Here is a 16922-nt window from a genome sequence, read left to right on the forward strand (position 1 = left end):
TCAGCCCCCCATGCAGTGGGTCTGGGGAGGGGGCTCCCCCTCCAGCAGGGTGCCCAGGAGCCAGGGGTGCAGCAGGCAGGGGCTGGCACTATCCCAGCCCCTTCCCAGCAGTCCCCTGCCAGCCCAGTGCTGGGAAGGGCCTTGGCCCCAGTGTGCCTGTTTGCTCTGGCCACCAGCCGCGGGCAGGGACAGGCAGGAACAGGCAACCAGCCTGGCTCAGTGCCTGGGGCAGCTGGGAACACCGGAGGGGGGGGTCAGGGTGCTGCTCCCTGTGGGGTGCACGTCCTGGGGGTGCAGAACGCCACGGGTAGGGTGAGCGCAGACCCCACCACTCCCAGTGCCAGTGTGGACCAGTCTGACCCTGTCCCCGCTCCCAGTACAGACCAATCTGACCCCGTCCCTGCGCACGGGTCAGCAGTGGCAGGAGGCTGTGCCAGGCAGGTGTCCGGCAGTGCCAGGGAGCTCCGGGCACTGTGCCCATCCCTGCTCTGCCTGGTGCTGCCTGTCTCTGCTGTGGCCTGGGGATCCCGCTGTGGCCTGAGGGTCCCACCAGGGCATGGGCATCCCAGTGCAGCCTGGGGGTCCCACTGCCCCACAGGGCACCCTGGGGTCTCCAGGAGCACATCAGTAGCACCCAGGCCGGCTCAGCCCCCACCTCCCCTGGTGCTGGGCACCTGCCTGCCCCCCCCCCCCGCCCCGTAGCCCCTGGACAGTGGGTCCCACCACCACCCAGTGAGGCTTTGCCCCAGGGACCCCGGTGAAGGTGGAGCTGTGGTCATGACATGGGTCCACAGGGAGGGAGCTGCCCCAGCTCCCATCAGCCTCACTGTCATGTCCCCCCCACTGTGGGGCTGGCAGTGCTAGGGGGACAAGGTACTTCCAGAATACTTTATTTTGTACATACAGTATGTCAGCGTGCGGCAGCAGCCCCACACAGCCCCGCCGTGGGGCAGGCAGGCACGCGCGGTCGCCCCCACAGCCGGGGCTCGAGCCGGGGGAGCGGGGCCGCAGTGCCGGGGAAGCAGGGCCGGCAGAGGGCAGTCCCCACAGGGCAGGGGGCTCCAGGACCTGCTGCCCCACAGCCCCGAGCAACGCGTGCCGCCCCCAGCCCTGCCCGGCGGCTCCCCCCCCACCCCATATACCCCCACGTGCCTGCAGGACCCCCAGCAGCAGGGGCAGTGGGGCTGCTGGCCCTGCTGTGGGGTGGGAAGAGGGGCATGACCACGGCCCCATGGCCCCATGGCCCCCCAAGCAGCCCCTGCCCCAGCCAGACCCGTCCTCGCCCCCGCTCGGGGCCCAGCCGCCCCCCTGGGATAAAGTGCACATGAAGGCCGGTGCGGCGCGCAGGGGGCAGCGATGGCTGTGGGGCTGCAATGGTTGGGGGGGGCAGCAATGGCTGTGGGGCAGCCGTCGCTCAGGGCACCCCGCTGCGGGCGCTCTCCCGTGGGTGCCGTCGCGGCACGGGCAGCGTCCCCATCCCCATCCCCGTGGCAGCTACTGCAGGTAGCGATAGGCCTTGAAGCAATGGTTGCCGGAGTCGGCCACCACCACGTGTCCGTCGGAGGTGAGGGCCAGGCCCTGCGGCCCGTACAGGGGGTCGGCGGCCGTGTTGATGTAGGAGAGGAAGGAGCCCGAGCTGTCGAAGACCTGCGGGGACAGGCAGACGCGCTGTCCCTGACATCCCCACTGCCGCTGCTGCCCTGCCACCCCACCTCCCCAGGGAACCCCTGCCACCCCGATGGCCTCTGGCATGCCGGGACCTTGTCCCCGCTCTGCTGAGCACCCTGCTGCCCTGCACGGGGTTCAGTGCTTGGGGCACAAGCCCCATCCCTGCCTGCAGCCCCCTCCCTGCCAACAGCCCCTGTCTGCGCCCGGGCTGCTGGCGAGACCCACTCCCAGCGGTGGGACAGGGATGGTGCTGGCCCAGCACCTCCAGGGACCGGTGCAGCATTGTGGGGCAGAGGGGTCCCGCGGGTTGTAGGGCCAGTCCCCCCCCAGGGCAGCACGGGGCTGCGGTGCCAGTACCTGGATGCGGCTGTTGCCCCAGTCGGCAACGATGATGTTGCCGTTGGCGTCGACAGCAACCCCCGTGGGGGCGTTGAACTGCCCGTTCCCCTCCCCGTGCGACCCGAACTTGAAGAGGAACTCGCCGTCCGCGTTGTAGACCTGCGCAGAGGGTGTCACCGCAGGCTGTCCCAGCACACAGCACCGGCACAAGTGGGGGACGGCACAGAGCCAGGGACGCCCGGCAGACACCCCCACCGCCTGCTGTGGCAGTACTCACCTTCACCGAGTGGTTGTGGAAGTCGGTCACCACAATCTCGTTCTTGTTGTTGACCGCCACGAAGTGGGGCCCTGGGGAGGGGAGGGGGCTTAGCCCCAGGATGGGGATGGGGGGCTCAGCCCCAGACAGGGATGGAGAGGCCCAGTCCCGCACAGCAGCAGTGCCGCGGGGACGCCCCTTGGTCCCACACCAGGGAGGGGGTGGCTCAGCCCCAGCGCCTGGTTAGTGTGGTTAGTGCTGTGTGAGCAGCCGGTGAGGCCAGCACAATGGGGTTAGCACAGGTGGTGCCAGGGCCCCCATGGCTGGAGGGGGCACCCAGACCCACAGCAGGATGAGTGGTGGGGACAGACCAAGACCCCAGAGCCCTGACCCACAGGGACAGAGCCCACTGCCAGAACCAGAGCCCAGAATCTAAAACCAGAACTAGAACCCAAGCCCAGAACCCAGAATCACAGCCCAGAACCTGAATCCAGATCAGAACCTAGAACCAGTGCCCCAGCCTAGAACCCAGGGCCCAGAACCAAAACCCGAGCCCAAAACTAGAACCAGAACCCAAACCCAGAGCCCCAGCCCAGACCCCAGACCCAGGTGTCCCAGTGCCGGCTGGGCGCCAGCTGCCATCGGCGAGGTGTGCGGTACTCACCGTCCCAGCCCGGCCCCGGCGCAGCGGGAAGCCAAAGGCATGCAGTAAGGAAGAGGGGACTTGCCAGTCGGTGTATTACCATCGAGTGTACCTGCAAACTGCCGCTCGGCCGTGCCGCGGCTCCCAAACTTGGTGACGAGCTTGCCGTTGGACTGGAAGATGAAGACGCAGCAGGCCTTGTTGTCCACCACGATGATGTGGCCGTTGCGGTCCACGGCGACACCCTTGGGGCCCATCAGCCGTCCAGCCCCGATCTTGGTCTGTGGCCGGGGAGGGGCGTCAGGGCTGGGTGCGGAGCCATGGCCCCCCCGCCCGGCCGCTGCCCCCTCACCTTGAATTTGCCCTCGGGGGAGAAGATGCTGACCCAGCGGTTGTCATAGTCCGCGATGATGATGTCCCCGTTCATGTCCACGGTGACGCCGGTTGGGCGCTGGAGCTGGCCAGGGGAGCGGCCCCGCACCCCGAACCGCAGCCGGAACTGTCCCTCATTGGAAAACACCTGGGGGGGCAGCGAGGGGGGCATCAGCCAGGCAGGGGGGCGGGCCGGGGCTGGGGGTGGGGCCTCAGTCCTACCTGCACGCACTGGTTATTGCTGTCAGCCACCACGATGCGGCCACTGCTGGAAGTGGAGATGCCCTGGAGGTTGGTGAACTCCCCCTTCTCCCGGCCGCGGCTTCCTGCGGCAGAGGGAGACAGGTCAGAGGGCGCCCCATTTGCCCTCAAGAGCCCCAAGGAGCCCCCACTGGCCCGGGGAGACCTGGGAAGCCCCAAGGAGCCCCCGCTGCTCACCCACGCGGAAGATGAGCTCATCCTCGATGGGGTTCTCCTTCTTCTTGCCGCTGCTGTACATGCTGGAAGGGCGCCGGACGGCCTTCTGCCGGATGTGCCCACTGCTGGGGGACTTGACGCGGCGCTTGACGTCGTCAGGAGAGGGGGGCACGTCGGAGGCCTTGACAGCGCGGACGCGGAAGGGGCTGCCACGGATGGGCTGCCCGTAGAGCAGGATGGAGAGGAGGAAGTCGCCCTCGGCGCGGGGGGTGTAGAGCAGCTCGTAGGTGCCGTTCTTGTTGTCCTGCACCTCTGCCTCGGCCGCACCGCCATCCGGCGCCGTCACCTGGAAGCGCAGGCTGGCACTGCCACTGCGCACCAGCTCCCCATCTTTGTCCTTAGTGGTGACGCTGAGCGAGGAGGGCTGCCCCACCACAGCATGCCGCAGCCCCTCGCCCGTGGCCACCGTCTTGTGGGCCGTGGCGCTGGTGGTTATCAGCACGCCCAGGTTGAGGATGGATTTGCGGACACCCTCGGTCTCCACCACATAGTCGAGCTGGGCGTTCTCGTGGGGGTGCTCGGGGAACTCCTGGCTGGCCAGCTCGCTCAGCCGCTCGCTCATCTGTTTCTTTACCAGCAGCACCTCAGTGGCGGTGCCATGGTGCAGCGCCTGCTCGGTGAAGGCGCAGCTGCTGAGGATGCTCTCTTGGCCCTGGCGCAGGGCGTCCAGCTGCGCCTGCAGCACCTGCCGGGACAGAGCAGGTCACCCTCACCGCCGGGCTGGGACCCTCACCAGCACCCAGACCCTGGCCGTGGTTCTGGCCGGCCCTCATGGCACTGCACCTGGAGTCCAGCTGCCTGCACAGGCAGGGCTGGCTGGCACCATTGACACGGCCAGGGCACGTTCACCCTTTTCAGGAAAGCCGGGCAGGGGGCACAGGGGAGGGATGCCGGCACAAGGGCACGATGGTGCCAGGGCACAGCGGTGTGGGGGGTGTTACCTTCTGCTTGGCCCCACAGGTGGCCTCCAGGTCCCGCACCAGCAGCCCCTTGCGCTGCCGCAGCGCCGTCTCCAGCTCCTCAAAGGTGCTGCCGATCTCCGACACCGCCTCGTTCTTGCGCTCCACCAGCTGCTGGCTGATCTCCGACACCAGCCCGATGGCCGCTGCCAGCTGTGGGAGCCTGCGGAGGAGCCGGTCGCTGGGTGGGCACTGGTGGAGGGGACCCCCAGAAGACTCCTGGCGCCCCCCGGCCCCCTTGGCCCCATACCTGCTCCTGACAGCATCCAGCTGCTGCTGCAGGGCTGCCTTGTGCTGCTCCACCACATCGCGCAGCGGCACGGTGACGTGCTCCCGGTGCTCCCCCTCAGTGCACTCGCGACACATGGCTGTCTCGCACGGCTCACAGTAGAACTCCATCACCTGCACAGGGACACTCAGGGCTGCCCGCAATGGCCCCCCCCCAGCCCCTGGCCCCCCTCAGGCTCCCAGCCCCCCTGAGCCCCCGCAGCCCCTCCCCAGCCCCTGCAGCCCCTCCCCAGTCCCTGCAGCCCCCCTGGAGCCCCAGAGCCCCGGCGGGGCGACCCACCTTGCCCTCGTGGTTGGGGCAGGAGAGGGGCTGGCCAGTGACGGCGCTCACGGGGTCCAGGCCACGGCCGGGGTGGGGGCCGCAGCTCTCGGGGTCCCGCTGCAGCACCTCCATCAGGTTGGTGATGAAGAAGTTGTTCTGCAGGGCGGCGACGCCGCGCTCGGGCAGGATGGAGGTCTGGCGGCAGACGGGGCAGGAGAGGGTCAGGCTCTGGGGCGGGATATAGTTCTGGAGACACCTGGGGCGAACGGGGACAACCAGAGGGTCAGGACCCGCGCGGAGCAGGGAAGCAAGGAGGGGAGCTGGGGGGGCAAAGGGACGGATAGACAGGAGGGATTGGGGTGCATGGGGCAGGAGCAGAGAGATGAGGCTGGAGGGGCGGGCAGACAGCAGGACAGAGACAGGAGGGATCAGGGTGCATGCGGCAGGAGCAGAGGGAGGGGCAGACAGACAGCAGGACGGACAGACAGACAGGAGGGGTTGGGGTGTGCAGGACAGCAGCAGAGGGAGGGAGCTGGAGGAGCAGACAGACAGCAGGACAGATGGACAGGAGGCATCAGGGTGCATAGGGCAGCAGCAGAGGAATGGGGCCGGAGGAGCAGATAAGACAGTGGGACGGACCGGTGGACAGGAGGGCTACGCTGCAGCACACCACAGTGTGTGGGCCAGGAGCAGAGGGAGGGGACCAGAAGAGCAGACAAGACAGCGGGACAGACAGACAGACAGGAGGGCTACACTGTGGCACATGGGGGTTGCAGGAGCGAGAGCGGGGGCCGGAGGGGCAGACAGACGGCAGGACAGATGGACAGGAGGGCTGCACCGCGGTGCCTGTCAGGACCTGCAGCCAGAGCCCGGAGGGGTGGATGGACAGACAGACAGGAGGGGAGAGGCCAGGCAGGGCTGGGCTGGGGAAGGGGCTGGGCCAGAGCCAGGGGTAAGTGAGGCTCCAGGGGAAGGGGGTGGTGGTGGGGGGCAGGGGGTCTCTGGGGGGTGCACAGAGAAAGCAGACATCAGTACAGAGCCCACCACCACAACTGACCGCAGGTGCAGCCTCCCGCCCCAGCCTGGCCCCAGGCATGCCCCCAGCCCCTCACGCTGGTAGATGCCAGTGCTGGATCAGCCCCAGCTGCTGCAGCCCACAGGGACGAGCAGGGTTGGGGGCAGCGGGGGGCTTGGGGGACACAGGGACAGGCTGTGCAGCCCTTGCGGGCAGCAGGGTCCGGCCCCCATGTGGGCTGGGGGGGGGGGGGGCAGCTGTGGGGTGCAGGGGGGCCCCCCAGCTCCCCACCCCTGCGGGTGCAGGGGAGCTCAGCCCTGTCTCTCACTGGAGAGGGGCAAGGGGGTGCAGGGGTGCCATGGGGCCCTGGCTCACCACCAGCTGTGGGGGGGCCGGGGTGGCAGAGGGGACCTCTGGCTGCCCCATGGTGGGCATTGGGGGATGCATGGAGAGGACAGGCTGAGTGGGGGAGGCTCCACTTTCACTGGGGGTTTGGGGGATGCTTGGGGAGGCAGTGGGGTGTAGTGCTTGACAGCTGGGAGGCAGCAGGGATGCAGCGTGGGTGCAACAAGGTGCAGCAGGGATGCAGCAGGGCCCAGGGGCACAGCAGGGAATGCAGCGGGGATGCAGTGCAGTGCAGTGGGGGTGCAGCAGGGATGCCGTGGGGATGCGGTGCAGTGCCATCTGGATGCAGCGGGGATGCTGTGGGGATGCAGTGCAGTACAGTGGGGCACAGTGGGGATGCCGTGGAGATGCAGTGCAGTGCCATCTGGGTGCAGCGGGGATGCAGTGCAGCGCAGCAGGGGTGCCGTGGAGCACAGCAGCCCCAGCTCACCTCCTGCAGGCAGGGAATGCTGAGGGGATGCAGCGAGGTGCAGTGGAGCGCAGCAGGGGTGCAGAGCGAATGCCAGGGTGTGCGGGGACCCCAGCTCCCCTCCTGCAGGAGCTGCGTGAGGAGGGTGCTGGAGGAATGCAGTGGGACGCAGCAGGGGGGCACAGCGGAGCCCGGGAGGGGCGCAAGCCAGGGGATGCAGTGGGATGCAGCAAGGCATAGCGGGACACAGTGGGGCTGGGGGCGCAGCAGCGACGCAGCGGGGACGCAGGGGGAGGGATGCAGCGGGGCCCAGTCAGGGTGCAGCAGGTCCAGGGGCGCAGGTGGGGCGCGGTGGGGTCTCACCTCTCACAGAAGGTGTGCAGACAAGGCAGCACCTTGGGGTTGCGGTAGCGGTCAAGGCAGATGCTGCACACCAGGAACTGTTTGTCAATCTGCCGCACCACCGGGCTGGCGCTGGCCTCCCGCTTGGCCATGGCGGCGTCCCCGCGGCCCCGTGGCGCTCAGCCTGGGGGCGGGGAGGGTCAGCGGGGCCGGGGCGGCCCCACTGCTCCCCGCGACCCCCAGGATCGGGCCCCACGGCCGCCCCACGCTGGGCACGCCGGAGCCCCCTAGCCCCACGGGGGTCACCTGCGACCCTCGGCCCCAGCTGCTCTGGGATGCACGGGAGTTGGGGTGGGGTGTCCCCCTGCCTCCCCCCCCTCCCCGCTCACGGTCCCTGGGCGCCCAGAGCCAGCCCCACAGTCCCCGCGACCCACAGCTCTGCCCTGCGCCCCAGCGCCGGGGTGCCCATAACCCTCACCCCATTAGCGGTGGACCCCGCGCAAAGCCCCTGCCCGCCCCCCCGTCCCGTCCCGTCCCCCCCCCCCCGCTGATCTCCCCCCGCTCCCGTGTCCCGGGCACTCCCGGGCTGGGGTCCCCGCGCACCCCCCGGCGCCTCCGCGCACCCGCGAGCCGGACCCACGGGGGACACGCCGTCTACCCCCCGCCCAAACAAGCCCCGCGCCCCCCGGCCCGGCCCCGCTCACGGCGCTGCGGCGGCCCCGCGCTCCAGGCCCCGGCCCGGCCCCGCCCCGGCCGCCATTGTGCGGCACCGCCCGCCCCGACGGCACCGCCCCCGCGCCGGGATGGGGGCTCCGGGCAGCGGGCGGGGGGCGGCGGACTGGATGGAGTTGCGGGGGGGCACGACCGGGGAGCCGCAGCGGCTGCGGGTCCCGCCGTGGTGCTGCGGGCACGGCACGGCTCCACATCCCGCCCCTCCTTGTCCCTGCCCACCCCCCCTCCCGCCCCGTCCTGGCCTTGTGTGTCCCCCCCATTCCTCCTTGTGTCGCCCACCCCCCACTCCTCCTTATCCCTGTCCCCCCCTCCTGTCCCTGTCCCCAACCTCATGTCCTTGTCCCCAGACCCCCCCATCCTCCTGTCCCCAGCCCCCACCCCGCTCGTCCCTCTCCCCCATCCTTCCTCTCCCTGTGCCCCCCACCTTGTCCCTGTCCCCCCGCCACCCCCTGTCACCGTCCCACCCATGCCCCCCCCCAGCCCCTCCAGGCTACCCCCCACTCGTGACAAGCCGGCGCTGCCCCCCCCCAGAGGACCCACCGGGGCCCATCCCACCTCACACCCCCCCGCCCCATCCCTTGCTAGCTCCCTCCGCACGGCGGGCCTGTGTCCCCGTCCCCTCCATCCCCACGCGTGACACCGGCACCCCCACCCCCACGCGTGACACCCGCCCCCACTCACCCCCCACGCAGCCCCCTCCTCGCTTCAGCCCCCCCCGCGGGCCGGCAGCGCGCATCCTCGGCCCGGCCCGGCTCGGCGCGGCGCGGCAGAGACTGCGCCAGGGATGGGCAGGGAAGGCAGCTGCCAGACCGGACCGCACCACGGAGAGGTGGGAGGGGGGGGTCACACGCTTTTTACCCCCCTCGGACCGTGCGGGACACCTCTCCCACTCGCAGACCCCCCACGCGGGAACGGCGAGGCGTTGCTCCGCGACGCCTCGCCGTTCCCGAGTGGGGGGGTCCGCGAGGGAGGGGTCCCGTAGGGGGGAGGGGGGAGGAGAGCAGGATGCAAACCCCCCCAGCACGAATGGTCGGGTCCGGGCTGTGGCTCTGCAGTGGGGGGGCTCCGGGCGCGCCCCCCTGCATCCCCAGGGTACCCGGCTGTCGCCACGGCAACCGCATCCCTCCCCGATGTGGTCCCGTCCCCCCCTTCAAAGTGGGGAGGGGGGGGTCCCGGCTGGCAGACCCCAAAGTGGGGGGGGGCACAGTGTGCACAGTGCGGGGGGGTGGGTGGGTGGCCCGTGTGTTGTGTGTGTCCCCTCTTCTTGTATGGACACGGGTGGGGGAAGAGCCCACTCGCAGCTTAAATGTGGGGTGCAGCCGGCCCCGGGGGGCGGGGGGGGCAGCATCCCCTCACGACACCAATGGGGGGGGGGGAGGCACGTGTGCACACTGTACCTGTGTGCATGCAGACATCCCCCCCCCCAGGTGTGTGTGTATGTGTAGGTGTGCACGCTGTCCTCCCCGCACAGGCGTGTCTGTCCCCACCCGTGTTTCTGAGCTCCCGTGGGGGTTTGCACAGCCCTGCCCCACTCAGCACCTGCGCACGCCCACCCCTGTCCTGCTGCTCTCTGCTGCCCTTGGGGGACACGGAGACCCATGGACCCTCGGGGTGAGCATGCCAGGCCCTGTGTTACCACCATCCCCCCCCCCCCCCCCGCCACCACATGCCATACGCACCGGCACATGCCCCAGCACACGCCCTGGCACACGCGGGCTCACCTGCCTGCCGGAGCCATCCCCCTGTGACACGGGTCCTGGGCGGTCGGCAGGAGGGATGGAGGGATCTGGTGGGATCTTTCCGGTATCACCGCGGCTGGGTCTGGCCAGGCCCCGTGCTGCTGCTGGGTGCCGAGTGTGGGAGAGGTGCTGGAAGGTGCGCGGGGGCGGGGGCCAGGGACGCTGCAGGCGTGGGGGCCCCGGGGTGTGCGCACACCCTCGTGCGAGTGTGCAAGCAACCATGGTGTGGGGCCACCGGTGCACGTGGGGTCCCCAGGTCCCAGGGTCCCCGAGCAGGCGCTGCCCGTGGGCGTCCGGGTGCAGTGGCCCGGGGGGGGGGGGGGGGGGGGCGGGGGGCGGGAACTGTCCCCAACCTCATGGAGGAACCGGCCGGGTGGCATTCCCGCCTCACACCATCGCCATCTGGCAGGGCCGCACCAGTGTGGCACCACCGCCACGGCCATGGCCGAGCAGGGTCCCGGGAGGTGACTGGGGTGAAGTCACCCTTGACTGCCCCATCTGCCCTGCGTGGCACAGCAACAGGGGCTGCGGGTGACAGCCACTGGTGACAACAGCCATGGCTGTAACGAGGCTTTTGGCACCTTCTCCCACCAACCTCATACCCAGGGCAGGCTGTTACTGTTTGGAGGGCTGGACAACCAGGTGGGTAAAAACAGGGTTGGAGGGTTGGGCTCGGAGGGTGGTGGTTCACGAGCTGTGCTCTGTCTGGAGGCAGGTGACAAGCAGAGCACCACAGGGACCAGCCCGGGGACCTCGCCTGCTTAACATCTTCAGCAATGACCCAGGGCAGGCACCCAGGGCACGCTCGTCAAGGTTACAAATGACACCAGCCTGGTGAGGGGGAAGCAGCTGGCATGCTCGAGGGCAGGACTGCACCCCCAGGGACGTGGGCAGGAGGGAGGAATGGGCCGACAGGAACCCCACGAAACTGAGCAAGGACAAATGCCAAGTCCTGCTCCAGGAAGCAGAGCACCCCTGCAACAGCACAGGCAGGGACTGCCAGGCTGGGGAAGCAGCTCCGGGGAAAATGTCCCGGGGACCTGGGTGGGCAGCGAGCGGCACGTGAGCCACAGTGCACCCTGGCAGCAAGGAGAGCCCAGCAGCACCCTGGCCTGCACGAACAGGGCACAGCCAGGAGGTCGAGGGCAGGCATTATCCTCCCCTCTACTCAGCCCTTGCTAAACCACATCTAGACACCCCATCTAGTTTTGGGCCCCTGGTACAGGAAAGACCTTGACAAACTGTGGCGAGTTCAGGGGCGGCCACTGCACCCGTCAGAGGCTGGAGCACCTGCCCTGTGAGGAGCTGCTGAGGGACCGGAGCTTGCTCAGCCTTCAGGGAAGAAGGCTGCAGACCTAAGAGGGAGCTGCCAGCACTGACGGTGAGCTTCTCGAGGAAATGGAGCTGGGCTCTTCACAGTGGTGCACAACAAGAGAAGAAGAGACTACAGGCATTGGTGGAAATGAGAACTTCAAGCTGGACACCAGGGAAAGCTTTTTCCCTGTGAGGACCGTCCAGTATTGGAGCAGGTTGCCTCCTTGGAGCTTTTCAGGATGCTACTGGATGAGGCTGTGAGCAGCCTGGTCTGACCCCACAGCTGCCCCTGCTTCGAGAAGGAGGTTGGACCAGCAACCTCCGGCGTCCCCGGCCAGCCTGGCCCCCACTCGGCTCTGCTTCCCCTCCCTGGTCACCCTTCAGGCTGGGTTGCACCCCCCCACACCCCGTGATGGCCCCCTGGGAGGGGCTGCCAGGACAGGAGGGATCAGCACCAGGGTCCTGGGGCCGTGACAGTGCTGGCCGAGCCACAGTGATTGGGAGGGCACGAGCAGCCCCACAGCATGGCCGGGCCAGGCTGGGGCAGGTGGTGGCCAGCCCAGGCACAGCTCCCACTGGGGACAGGGTCCTGCACCACCCGCCTCTGCGCCGCCTGGCACGGCCGGCACGAGTCCAACAACAAAGGGCACAGTGATGGGGCTGGCGGAGGGCCCGCTCGGCGGGGACACAGCCCTGGGCCAGTGCTGGGGCAGCACCGGGCAGGGGACACGGCTGCTGCGGCAGCAGCACCAGGTGCTGCGGCAAGGCCACGAAGCCCCAGCATGGAGGTGGCAGGGGGGGGAGCTGCGGCCACAGGGCCCCCAGGGCAGCTGGGCCAGCACCGTGCTGTGCCGTGCCTGACGCAGGCAGCCAGGCGCCACCATGGCCTCGCGTGACGACAACACGGGGCGGCGGACACACCCAGAGCGTGGCCACCACCCAGGGAGCAGGAGGCCAGGGAGAGTCTCAGATTTTTATTATCAAAACAAACCAGATGGGAGCAGGGACACAGGGAAGGATAAAACCAGAGCCCGGCCCAGCTGCCCCGGCCCCGCAGCCCCTCAGCTGGGGGGGGCTCCATGCCCCTTCCCACCCGCCAGGCGCCGGAGGAAGCCGAGCAGGGCAGAGCCCTCGGGGGGGGCGGCCAGGGGCGGCTGGGGGCACCCCGACCTGCTCTGGGCCGCGCTCCGCTGGAAGAGGCTGGCCAGGCTGAAGAAGGGTGTGGGGCTGGCGGGGGCTGAGGCTGCGACCGGGGGGGGGCGGCTCCGGCAGGCAGAGCTCGGGGCCAGACTCGAAAAGCACCCTCTGCCTGCTGGCCGGCGTGCCTGGGGAGGGCTGGTCACAGCCCCTCACCTCGGGCAGGGCCGGCAGTGCTGGGGCCGTGTGCCGCCGCAGTGGGGTCAGGGAGGCTCTGGGCGGCCATGTGGGACTCTGCAGAGCAGGGGGCAGGCGGGGGCTCCCGCAGCCTGGGGGGCCAGGGGACCCAAGGGGGTCATCTCCCCGCGGGGCAGCCAGGCAGGGCTCAGAGCTGGGGCGCAGGGAGCGGAGGCCGTGCCAGCCAGGCTGGGGTGTGAGTGGGAAGGGGCCGCGCGGCCCCACTTCCTGGGGAGCCACATCCCGCGCGGAGCACGTGGCAATGGAACGACGCTTCAGCCGCTCCTGCTCCAGCTGCTGCCGCCGGTGCTGCGCCTGCTCCCGCACCCGGTTCTCCTGCGGGGCAGAGGCGGGTCGGGGCTGGCCAGGCGTGGGGTGGCAGAGCCAACACCGGCTCCACCCGTAATCGGGCGTGGGGGTTGGTACCTGTGCAGCGGTGAGGAGCCGGCCTGTGAAGCCGTGCAGGATGGCACACAGGTCCTGCAGGCCGCCAGGTGCTGTGTCCTCACAGAAGAAGTCAAGGGTGGTGGCCGCGGCGCGGTGCATCTGCTCCAGCGCATCCCACGCCCCGCGCAGCTCCTCCTCGGCCACGCGCAGGAAGGGCTGCAGCTGCGGCCCCAGCCCCTCTGCACCCAGGATCCGGGCCCCCTCCAGCCGCCCCGCCAGCCGCCGCAGCTCCCCCTCCACCTCCGCCACCTCAATCCTGCAGGGATACACGGGTCATCACCCATCCCAACGCTCCACTCCCCTCTGCCACCCCTCCCTGCCATGCTGCCCGTGGCTGGGAACCCTCCTGCCCCTCCACTCCCATCCCCGGCAGGTGCCACCCTGTGGAGCAGGGTCCCCGCTCAGCTCTGGGACGTGGGGATGCCCTTACCGCGAGGCTGGACCCACGTGCCGCAGCTTGTCAGGGAAGTCCAGCAGGCTCTTCTCCACTCTGGCTGCCTCCTGTGGGTGAGAGGGGCAGCGAGCAGCCCCCACAGGGCCGGGGGCATCCCCAGGGCCCCGGCAGAGCTGCCTGTGCTGGAGAGCCAGACCTCGGGGGAATGGCAGAGGTAACTCCCCATTTGCCTGGTGGGGCTGGGGCCAGCCCGGGGCATGCGTCCCCAGCCAGATGTGCTGCCAGGTTGCTGCGGGAGTGACTTGGACCAACACCCACACTGACCGGGAAGGACAAAAACGTCCTTGAAGGCACACGGGCCTTTGGGGGTACTATGGCAGCAGTGACAGGAAGATCCAGACCCGGCAGAGGAGGGACAAGCCGGTGCCGAGGGCAGGAGGGCAGAAGGGAGAAGATGGAGCGTGCCGCAGGCGGCAGTGCCGGCTCCCTGTGGGCAGAAGTGCAGCTGCCACCGGGCAGAGCGGGGGCGAGCATGGGAAAAACGGCACTGGAGCTCGTCTGCCAGGGAAAACAGCCTCCCCCACACGCAGGCTGGGTGCATGCCTGCCGGGGCAGCACAGGCAGTGACCTTGCGCAGGGTAGGGGAGGGAGCAGGGTCTCCCTGGGCACATGCAGGTACCCGCAGCCACGGGGATCCCCCGGCGAGCCCCACTCTGGCTGCACCCCGTGGCTCCCGGGCAGCAGGAGACAGCCGGGGACAGCCCAGTGGTGGCATGCCAGCTGGAGGCAACAGGCGCACATGGCCAGGCTGGCCCAGGGCCTTCAGCGGCCGGTGGGCAGAGGAGCTGCTGCAGAGCCTGGCACCTCCCAGGGCAGCACAGCTCGGCCGGGACACGCTCCCTGTGTGGGCTGGCAGCCACAGCCCAGGACAGAGCCAGGCACTCGCGTGCCAGCTGCTGCCCGGAGAAGGGCCACGGGGACGGCGGATGCTGCCACGGGGACAGTGGGCAGGGGACCAGGACGAGGCCCTGCCCATTGCAGCCATGCCTGGAGCAGACCTGAGGGCCAGGGAGAAGAGCGAGGGAGTGCACAGGGAACACCTTCTGTTTCAGACCCCCATCAGGGAAAAGCCCGCTCCAGGCACGGACCCAATGCTCTGCCAAGAACGAGCTCCCCCCGCAATTAATCCGGCCATGGCCCCCAGCAGCGCAGGGAGGCCAAACACCAAAGCCCCACCGGTTCTCACCATCGCCACGAAGTGCAGCAGGTCCACGCCTGGCTCGTTGGCCTTGGTGTCGGGCAGCTTCAGCAGTGAGGCGAGGCGGAAGCCGGCAGCGCTGCCAGCATAGCTGCCCTGGGAGTGGAGCGGGGGAGTCACTGCGGCCCTGCTGCGCTGGGGGTGGGGGGGCAGGGGGGCAGCAGGCCCCCTACGCCATGGGCTCACCGAGTTCAGGTAGTTGCCGGCGCTCAGGATGAGGTGGAGGATGGTGTGCAGCTCCTCACACTCCAGCAGCTCTGGGGAGCGGCCAAGGGGTGAGTGGGGACAGGGATGGTGCGCCCCAGCCACAGTCCTGGCACACCCCACAGTGTCACTCACCGACAGCAGCATCCGTCAGGATCTGGATGGAGCCGCACAGGGTGGTGAGCCGGGGGAAGAAGTCCTCTTTCAGCACCAGCAGCTCCAGGCGCTGGGTGTAGCTGGGGACGAATGTGGGGTGAGCAGGTGGGGGTGTGGGAACCCCCTGGCACACGGGACCCCCCAAGCTCCCACCTGGGCACCTCTGTCAGCAGCAGCATGAAGAGCTCAGGGTCAGCGAGCTGGTGGGGGCTGCCGGGGAAGGACCGCAGCCGGGCCACCTGCAGGCAGAGAGGGGTGTCAGGAGGGGCCACGCCCCCCCCCCCCCGGCCCCCCCCCCGGCCCCCCCCCCCAGCCCTCACCTCTGTGGCACTGGGCAGCATCCGGGAGAGCTCCAGCAGCTTCTCTGCCCCATAGGGCGCCCCGACACCCTCCTGGATGTCCCGCACGATCTGGCGGACAGGCCTGGGGGAATGTGTCAGACATGGGTGACCCCCTGGCCCGGCCGCATGGGCAGCGCTCTGCTGCCTGATGGGGTAACAACCCCCCGGCGGCCAGTAGACACCCCCCATCCCTCCAAGGGGGGCAGACACCTTCCTGACCCCCTGCAGTGGGCATGGTGGGGGGCAGGGACCCCCCCACGTCCATGCCTGGGTGCACAGGGCAACAGGAGCCCCTATTCCTCACTTGTGTGCGGGACCCCAGAGTGGAGCAAGGTACCCGCAACATCCCCCATGCCAGGACCCCTGGGGATAGCTCTCATTCTGCCCCCCCCCCGCCCCCTCCCCCACGGGCTGGACCCGGCGACACACACACATGGGTCCCTCCGTGTGTGCAACCCCTCTGGAGGGGGTGCGGGTTGCCGGGGGAGTGTGTGTCTCTCTGGAGGGATGGGACAGTGTCCCCCAGGGGTGTCCGGGGGCAGCTCCGCTCACCGCTTGACCTGCTTGAGGAAGACGCCGAGGGCGAGGCTCCGCTTGGGCTCCAGCAGCGCGGCCTGGGAGGGGGGGGAGGCACGAAGCGGTCAGGGACCGCGGGGGGAACTCGGCCGGGACGGGGGGGACGGACGCGGGTCTCACCGCGGGCGGCGGACGCTGCCCCGGGGCGGCCCCTCGGGGCTCTCGGAAGAGCAGCCGGAGGCGCGGCAGGTCCAGCGCCGGCGGGGCGGCCCGCGGAACCCAGACCGAGCGGCGGCCGCGCACCCGCGCCGCGGGCACCGGCTCCCAGTGCAGTGCCCGCAGCCGCCCGCCCTGCGCGGCCGCCGGCGGGGAGGGCAGCGCCGGGGGGGGCGGCGGCGGCGGCGGCGCGGGACGGCGCGGGGAGCCCATGGCCGGGACGGGACGGAGCACCGGCCGCCCCGCGGCTCCGACGGCTCGGCCCGCCCCGGCCCCGCCCCCGTCCGGGCTGGCGGCGGAGGGGAGCGCCGGGGCCGCGGTGCGGACGCGGGGAGCCAGCCCCGGGTACCCGACCCGGTGCCCTCCTCGGGGCCGCGGCACCCGGCTGGAGCCGCGCCCGGGGAAGGGAAGCCCCGCTGCAGGCGCCTGCCCCGCGGCGGCCCCCGGGACCCTCCGAGCCCCCGGTGCTGCCAGCGGGACTGTGGTGACAGACAGCTCCCCGGTCCCGCCCGTCCCTGAGGAACGAGGCCCCTCTCCCGGGGTGACTCCCCAGCGTCTTCCCTATTCGCATCCCAGGCTGGAGCAGAGATGTCCCGGCAGCCAGGTACTGATCCCTGCATGTGCTTTGGGAGGGTGAGAACGGCTGCGGGGGATCAGAGTGAAGGCCTGTCACCCCAGGAGTCCGATGGCCAACCGCAGCAGATGCCCAGGGAAGACCTTAGCACGAGCAGGAGTCTCCCCCAGAGCCCTCTCCCGCCCTCCTGAGCCAGGGGCCAGGGCACCTGCAGCCCCCGTG

At 70.0% G+C, this 16922-nt stretch overlaps 2 protein-coding genes across 9 annotated transcripts; both read right to left on the bottom strand.

Moving 5' to 3' along the window:
- Positions 1-879: 879 nt before the first annotated feature.
- On the bottom strand, positions 880-8902 carry TRIM3 (tripartite motif containing 3). 8 transcript variants are annotated; one of them, XM_049823279.1, is made up of 12 exons: positions 8849-8902; positions 7457-7619; positions 5283-5520; positions 4965-5116; positions 4697-4877; positions 3717-4440; positions 3501-3604; positions 3259-3426; positions 3007-3187; positions 2285-2355; positions 2026-2166; positions 880-1647 (listed from the first exon to the last, which is right to left on the bottom strand). In XM_049823279.1, the coding sequence occupies exons 2-12, from the start codon at positions 7585-7587 to the stop codon at positions 1495-1497; spliced, it is 2244 nt and encodes a 747-aa protein (XP_049679236.1). In that variant the 5' UTR covers positions 7588-7619; positions 8849-8902; the 3' UTR covers positions 880-1494. The 8 variants fall into 8 exon arrangements, with proteins under 8 accessions (XP_049679236.1, XP_049679235.1, XP_049679234.1 ...); XM_049823278.1 differs by lacking the exon at positions 8849-8902 and adding an exon at positions 8140-8188; XM_049823277.1 differs by lacking the exon at positions 8849-8902 and having other exon boundaries at positions 7457-7899.
- Positions 8903-12186: 3284 nt separating this feature from the next.
- LOC126048166 (FH2 domain-containing protein 1-like) lies at positions 12187-16697 on the bottom strand. Its single transcript, XM_049822758.1, has 11 exons — positions 16476-16697; positions 16091-16261; positions 15947-16008; positions 15374-15476; positions 15207-15292; positions 15033-15133; positions 14880-14950; positions 14682-14789; positions 13472-13542; positions 13021-13297; positions 12187-12930 (listed from the first exon to the last, which is right to left on the bottom strand). The coding sequence occupies exons 1-11, from the start codon at positions 16695-16697 to the stop codon at positions 12187-12189; spliced, it is 2016 nt and encodes a 671-aa protein (XP_049678715.1).
- Positions 16698-16922: the final 225 nt, after the last annotated feature.

Source organism: Accipiter gentilis, chromosome 19 (genome assembly GCF_929443795.1).
Source record: "Accipiter gentilis chromosome 19, bAccGen1.1, whole genome shotgun sequence".
NCBI classification, from domain to species: domain Eukaryota; kingdom Metazoa; phylum Chordata; class Aves; order Accipitriformes; family Accipitridae; genus Astur; species Astur gentilis.

Coding starts and splice junctions, on each gene's coding strand:
- TRIM3 (XM_049823275.1), bottom strand. CDS start 5,849: ATGCACCCTGATGCCTCCTGTCCATCTGTCCTGCTGTCTGTCTGCTCC. Junction 3,188..3,258: donor CCCCCGAGGGCAAATTCAAG/GTGAGGGGGCAG, acceptor CCCCGGCCACAG/ACCAAGATCGGGGCTGGACG. Junction 2,167..2,284: donor TCCACAACCACTCGGTGAAG/GTGAGTACTGCC, acceptor CCCTCTGCGCAG/GTCTACAACGCGGACGGCGA.
- LOC126048166 (XM_049822758.1), bottom strand. CDS start 16,697: ATGCGAATAGGGAAGACGCTGGGGAGTCACCCCGGGAGAGGGGCCTCG. Junction 15,293..15,373: donor TGCTGCCCAGTGCCACAGAG/GTGAGGGCTGGG, acceptor CTCTGCCTGCAG/GTGGCCCGGCTGCGGTCCTT. Junction 14,951..15,032: donor CCTGACGGATGCTGCTGTCG/GTGAGTGACACT, acceptor GCCGCTCCCCAG/AGCTGCTGGAGTGTGAGGAG.